The 7,131-nt window shown below is 46.9% G+C and overlaps 1 protein-coding gene across 1 annotated transcript in view; it reads right to left on the bottom strand.

Moving 5' to 3' along the window:
• Positions 1–2,503: 2,503 nt before the first annotated feature.
• The window catches only part of Enthd1 (ENTH domain containing 1), a 119,815-nt gene continuing 115,187 nt past the window's right edge, over positions 2,504–7,131 (bottom strand). Inside the window, exon 7 of the mRNA XM_048454897.3 lies at positions 2,504–3,696. Within this exon, the coding sequence (XP_048310854.3) occupies positions 3,104–3,696 (593 nt within the window). The 3' untranslated portion in view covers positions 2,504–3,103. The remainder of the gene's footprint in view (positions 3,697–7,131) is intronic.

The following is a 7,131-nucleotide window of genomic DNA, read 5'->3' as shown; positions in this document are numbered from 1 at the left end:
GGTTTTTCTGGAGACTTCAATTGGATTTACCCAACCAGTGTGAAGGTGTCTTCTAACCCAGCAATTATTCTCAGTGGTATAAGAGAATCTGTGATGGCTTGTTTTGTCATTTTGATTTAACCCAGAATCGGCTGGGAAGGGATTCTCGATGAGGGACTGATCAGGTTGGCTCGGTAGCAAACTTTTGGGGGAACCACCTTCATTATCTTAATTAATGTGGGAAGACCCAGCCTGAAAATTTCCTGGGTTTGGATCCCGGACTGTATAAGTGTAGAGAGAGGGTGAGCACCTGCCTGCATTCTCTCTCTGCTCTCGTCTGGGATGTGACTCGCCACTTCAAATTCCTGCCTTGACTTCCCTACATTGATGGACTGGTATGAGCCAAAGAAACCTTTATCTCTAGGTGTTAAAGCATTTCATCACAGTAGCAGAAAGGAAACTACGACAGGACCTGAATCATATGTTCACAAAGCCTGTGCAGTGGCACCATTCACAGCAGCAAGAAAGTGCAAGCAACACAAACCAGATGATTAATGGCCAGGCAACATGTGGTATCTACATACGATACTTTATCATACAAATAAATGAAGTGTTGACCTGGGTTCTGACGTGGATGGATGCCCAAATAGTGCTGTATGATGGAAATCACAGACCCTCATGTTTTATGATTCCTCCCTAAGCTGGGGATGCAGTGCAGTTGGCTGAGTAGATGCCTGTATGATTCTGTTGATATAAAATATCATTTGTGTGAAATATCATGGAGGTAGACAATACATTTTGGTTGCCGAGGATTTGGAAGAGCAGGTGTTGTGTGATGTTATTCCTGGGGAGACTGAGGAAACATCTACTTACCTCAGACAAGTCCCTAACAACAGACCAAACTAAGAATGCCACGAAAGTCTAACTCGGTGAACCAATGAGTTTTATTGGATTACTTATAGAGGCAGACATGACTCAAAGACAGCTGCATGACCAAGGCCCACTGCAGCATGGGTGAGAATTCACAAAACTTGAACCTGGAATGCACTGCACAGTCTGCAGGGAGTCTGGATAGTTGGGGTGTCCTTTCCAGCCATCCCTGCTGGTCTGTGTCTGTTTCAGGCCACTCAGCATATGTGGGGTGAATCTGGTCAGTTTCAGGGACTTCCTGAGTTTAGTGAACTTCCCTGAGGATGGAAGGTTTTACCACTCCTTAAAACATCCTGGATGATAAGGAGCTTCCCTACAAGGTGAAGATTTATCTAGGAGGAAGCAGCTATGCAATAGAAGGGAGTTGGGGTTTGAACAGCTGGTCCATGGTGGGGCCATTTGGGAAGGCTGGGACCTTCAGGAGGAAGTGGGCCACTGGGGTAAGGTGGGGGGTGAGCCTTGAGGCTTTCTAGCTGGACTCCATTTCCTGTTTGCACTCTACTTCCTGAGCGCCGACATAATGTGAACAGCCGTCCTGCCACCCCCGAACTGTACCCCCTTGAACTGTAAGCCAGAATAAGCCCTCCTTTTCCTTAAACTGTGTCTTGTCTAAACAGTGTGGAAAGTGAAGGGCACAGGCGAGCAGAGCATCTGCCGCGGCCCGCGTGGGGTTTGGCTGTGAGGAAAATGTTCTAGAAGTAGGTGATACCCATTTAGCCTTGTTAAGTTGTAGCCCTTAAATGGCAAAATCAGCGTTTTTTTCAGATATAAAACACATATCTCAATGCTTTAAACTTCGTGGGATGCAGACTTACTGGCTCATTAGCATATGTCCCAGTTAACTTGTTATTCTTACTGTAACCGCAAAAATGCTGTACTTGTTAGTGAGGATGTCTGCGTTACTGCTCTTCTTAGTGCAGAAAAGCTTGAAGATACCTGCAAGAGGGCCAGTGAGCTGGTTCAGCGGGGAAAGGGGCTTGCAGCCAAGCCTGACAATGCAAGTTCAATTCCTGAAACCCATATAGTGGGAGATAACTCAGTCTTGTAAGTTGTCCTCTGATTTTCACATGCGCTGTGCACACTCCCCATGCAAATAAATAAAACGGTAAAAAAAAAAAATCTTCAAGAAGCATTTCATTAACAATGAAGAAAACTCTGAAGCAGAGTTTCCATGAGCCATCTCACCGGTCTCTTTAAAAGCTTCTTTTCCTTGTGTCTGTGAGGGAGCGCACACCACAATGGGCACGGAGTGGTTGAAGGACAGTTCCAAGTCCCCCCCTTTGAGGCACCCCACTGCTGTAACCCCAGCATTCTGTGGTGAGATGGGAGGGAGAGAGAGGATAGTCACCCAGAATCCTTCAGGCCAGCTAACCTGGGCACAGCAGACCCTGCCTTAAACAAGGTGGCAGAGCACTGGCCTGGCATGGGTGAGCCTCCGGGTTCAATGACAAACTAAACTGTACTGATCCCAGCATGCATCTGGGTGGGAAGCACTGGTCTGTAATAGTCAAACGAGGTCACTCTCGTCTACAAAGTAAACATGGGATTTTTTTTTTGCTTGAAAAGTTAATGAATTAGAAAAAGATACAGTGAGTTGAAAATATTGAATTTATTTATGAACTACAAGAGAAGGGAATGCACCTGAATTCTCTGAAAAAATCAATATAAAAACATGTGCTCCACATCCTGCCTCCCTCCTCTTCACTCCTGACCCTGTGGCAGCAGAGAGGCTTCTGGTTCCTGATCTGTGGACCTCAGCTTGAAAGAGCATGTGATCAGGCAGAGGCCTGTTAGCAGCCCTGGGGTGGGGGCACCCAGGGTTTCCCCTGACTCCCTTGCTTACTCAAAAGCCCTCAGACAGCTATTTGCACTTTAAAGGCTCCCACAACTCTCACTAAGGCTCACCCCTCTAGGGATAAGGTACTGAAATGCAAAAAAATGAGAGAAATACTCCTCAGTTTCAAAGGAACTACTATCTAAACCTGAAATGATCAAAAGTGACTTCTTCCTCTTTAAAAAAAAAAAGCACAGCACCCAAATGACTTTGTCGGTTTGAAAGATGCGCTAGTAAACTTGAAAATGAAAAAATAAGTCACTGCCTTTCTGTCTCCACAGCAGTGAGGACCTCTGAAGTGTTGAACCTCCAGGTCTGTGGGCAGTGGAACCATTGTGTTCCAGAAAAATGGCTATGCCACTAGATAGGATCTGAGCTCCCCATGGAAGACTGGGGGTCCTGCAGAGTCTCGCTGGCTGCTTGGCTGCTGCCACTCAGGTTGCCTAGGTGACTGTTGATGACACCAAGTTCCTGGATCACCAGGCTCAGGTCCTCATGGAGTCTGAGCACAGCGCCCCTGACCTCGCCTAGAAGCCCACGGAGAGAGCTCGACTCGGGGGGTTCTCGGGGCAAGCCTTCGCTTGTCTGAAAACTAGCCTGGGACAGGCTAACCGAGGGGAGGCAGGTTCTAGCTGGGGAGGGAAATGCTACCTGATTACTGCTAGGAGTGTGAGCTGGCTTCTCCGTAGTTGAGTCGGAGTTATCTTGGCCACTGGGGTGTTCTTCGTCATCTGAAGATGCTGTACCCCTGGGAGCAAAGGGGTGGCGAACCCTGGCTGCCTCATCTTTGTGTGTGAAGGGGGCAGACGATGTCTGTGGATGGGGCTGAATCCAGAAGGAAGGGCTGGTGAAAACCAGGGGAAAGTGATGGGCTGATTTCTCTGGATGGGCCGAGTCAGGAGACGACACAGACAAAGTAGAAAAAGAAGATGTGACCTCAGAGGCAGTGGAGACTGAAATAGAAGGAAGAGAGAGATTTATATAACATGCAAACAAGAATAATGGCTACAATAATTGTGTCATGTAAACACCTATCTGGAAGGTCTCAATATAAACCAGTCTGAATTTTATAAGTTTAAAAATTCACAAACCTGAAAACCCCAAAGCAGGAAACAGACAAATCTACAGATGTGTTATATACCAATAATGCCGTGGAAATGAACCTAAAATAGAACGATCAATATTCACCATGACATCTAAACCCTACCCAGCATAGTTTTACGCTACTGTAGGCCTCGCCCCTGAGGGGAAAGTATTAAATCTGCCTGCTGGGGTTTTATGTAGGCGTTTAAAGTAGGAAGGCCAAGAAAGTCCTAACTTAGTCTTCCACCTTTTCCCCCATACGGATATTATTATAACAGAATAAACTTCAGTGACCCAGTATAATGAATCTTTTCCTCTCTGTGGTCAAATATAATTAAGACTAAGCCCAGCCCAGCTTGGATCCAGAGTGCTGTAGCACACGGACCCACTTTTCTTACCAAGGATCTGTAAGCAGCATAAAAACGTACTTGAAACCCATTTCATAAAATTAAAGACTTGAGAACAATTTCATTTCCTTTCACACAAAAGCATACTAAATGTTGTCTATCTATTCCATTCTAGTTTCCCAAACTGTTATGAGTGTGTTCCTCAAGAGAACAGACGCCTTTCCTGGATGGAAACGGAAGAGGAGGGGGCTGGAGGTTGGAGGGGGAACGGGGGAGAGGGGCTGGGAGGGGAAGATGGGGGGGTGGAGGCTGTGGCTAGGATATAAAAGAAATAGATGAATAAAAATAAAATAAGACAAAAGATAGCAGATGCTGGGGCTGGAGAGATGGCTCATAAGTTAAGAGCATTTGCTGCTCTTGCAGAGAACCTGGGTTCGGTTCCCAGCCCCTACATGGCGGCTCACAACCATCTGTAACTTTGGTTCCAGGGTATCTGACACCCTCCTCTGACCTCTGTGGACACCAGGCATACATGTGGTGCAATACACATACATATATTGAGGCAAAACACCTACACAAATAAAATAAATCTTAAAAAATTAAAATGAAACAGCTGGTGTTTTGTAAAAAACGGCTTTTCGGTCACCGCACACTGCCCCTCCCATTAGGACTGACAGTGCCATCGCATTTAAAATGATGAGGAATCTACAGTACTTTCTTTTACAGAGTCTCATGAAGCCCAGGATGGCCCCAAACTCACTATCAAGCAGAGGATGACCTTGAACTCGTGATCTTCTTGCCTCTGTTTCCCAAGTGCTGGGGTCACAAGTGTGTCACGACACTAGGTTCATGTGCTCAACCAAACCAAGAGCTTCATGCATGCTCGGCGAGCCCTCTGCTCACTGAGTTAGTCCCCAGCCCTAAAGCATCTTATCCGACTGTTCCCCAAACTTCTTTAGACACAGGGCTTTTTTTTTCCTCTCTCTTGGAATACCTACGTGGATTTATTTTTGGATATACGGCATAAATTGGTGAAATCTATCCTCGGGTGTGTGTGATGCGCTCTGAACTTGTTACTTTAAAGATTTACTCGGCCAGGTACACAGCAGGGAAGCTGAAGCCTGCCACTCAGCACTCGGGGACTTTGCTTTGTTGGTAGATTCTACTACATATTCATGTCCCTTCTGAACTAAACTGGAACTCATAAAAATGGCCAGGGCAGGTGGCCACTCACTATTTTTTGCCTCTAAGCTCTTCAGGGCCTATCTACAGTTCTCAGGGAAGAGTCCAGTCACAAAACTTGTTTTTGGATGCCAAGAGTATTCTCAGCTGATGTGGCAACAGGGATGGAAGAAAAGGGGGACTCAGCTGAGCGTGGCCAAGGCCAGCCGAGCTCCCTGGGAGAATCTGGGTCAGGCTAATCCAGTCACTCTTTCCTGGCGCCGGGAGGGTGGTGCCATGCTAGTGGGCATGTGGATGATGAAAGCCACGTGTTCACATGCTCCATGCTGCATCCCAACTGTCATCTGCTGCATCCTTCGCCTCCTGGGCTGGCTCTCTGTTCTTCAGCCTCCATGTCCCCCTTTCTTGTTTTGCTGTCATTTGTGAGTAGTGCAATCATCAGCAGGCCAATGACAAGGAGGCCCAAGAGGCGCTGGAATACGCATGTCTGAAAATGTTCTTTCTACCCTCAGGCTTAGGATTAGTGTGTGTGAGTGCAGCACAGCACACGTGTGGAGGTCAGAGGGCACTTGGCAGAATTGGTTCTCTCCTGTTTTCACGTGGGTTCAGGGAATTGGCCTCTGGCTGTCAGGTTTGCTCGGCAAGCGTCTACCCGCTGAGCCACCTTACCAGCCCCCTTCCTACTTTCTCCTCCCCTTCTCTCTCTCTCTCTGATCTTGTCTCTTTGCCCTACTTCTTAGAGGTTTCATCAGTCTTAGCTTGCAATCCTTCTGGTGAATTTCTTGTTTCTGCCGGCTGATTTTAATTTTGAAGAGGTTTTGGTTGTTCTCAGAAATTCTCCAAACAGCCTGTTCTTGTTTTACAGACATGTCATATTTTCTTGTCTTTTGGAGAGTTTTTAAAGTGTTTTCTTCTCCCTTCACGGTGTGATGTCCTCCATTGTGTTCCCACACTGTTCCTTACGAGAGGGCCTTCCAGGAGGCTCCGGCTCCGTGTCGCTTGTGGCTAAGAACAGAGGGTAAAAGCTGGCAGAAGCTTCAAAAATGAGAATGAGGTGCCAACTCTGGGGCCCAGTGAAAAGTCGCCTGGGCGGGTTGATTGACTGAAGCAGCAGACGTCAGTGAAGCAGCTCTTCCTTCTGAGGCAGGTTAGCATCTCAGCACAGCCTCCTGTTTGCTGCCGGGAGAGGAAAGGGTTGGTTACCAGCCTTCCTGCAGCCATCAGGGGAAAGGTGCTGGCTGGATCTGTTCACTCACTCCTGACAGCTGCTCTGGTTACAGTTCACACAAGCTGACCCACCTTTTAGAGCTCTCATTTCAGAGACCCACCAAGTACTCCCTCCTGATTTCCAGGACACCCCCCTCCTCCCGGGAGTTATAGGGGTGGGTGGCTATTCAAGATAAACTGATCGCCTCAAGGCGAAGTCCAAGGATAGAACTCAGTTTCAATTTATTCTTTTTTTTTAAAAAAAAAAACTTTATTTAATTTTATGTATGAGTGTTCTGCATGTACATCTGTGTGCTGGACGAAGGCATCAGATCCCATTACAAATGGTTGTGAGCCACCACGTGGGTGCTGGGAATTGAACTCAGGACCTCTGGAAGAGCAGCCAGTGCTCTTAACCACTGAGCCAACTCTCCAGCCCTTTTTTATTTTTTATATGATGATGGTAGTGGTGCTTTTTGTTTGTATTTTTCTTAGAAAGAGTCTCTATGTATCCCTGGCTGTCCTGGAAATCATTATGTACATCAGATTGGCCTCAAACTCACAGATACC

The sequence above is a fragment of the Myodes glareolus genome, chromosome 19 (genome assembly GCF_982192425.1).
Source record: "Myodes glareolus chromosome 19, mMyoGla1.1, whole genome shotgun sequence".
In the NCBI taxonomy this organism is placed as follows: domain Eukaryota; kingdom Metazoa; phylum Chordata; class Mammalia; order Rodentia; family Cricetidae; genus Myodes; species Myodes glareolus.
This window is presented reverse-complemented; position numbering and strand designations above follow the sequence as displayed.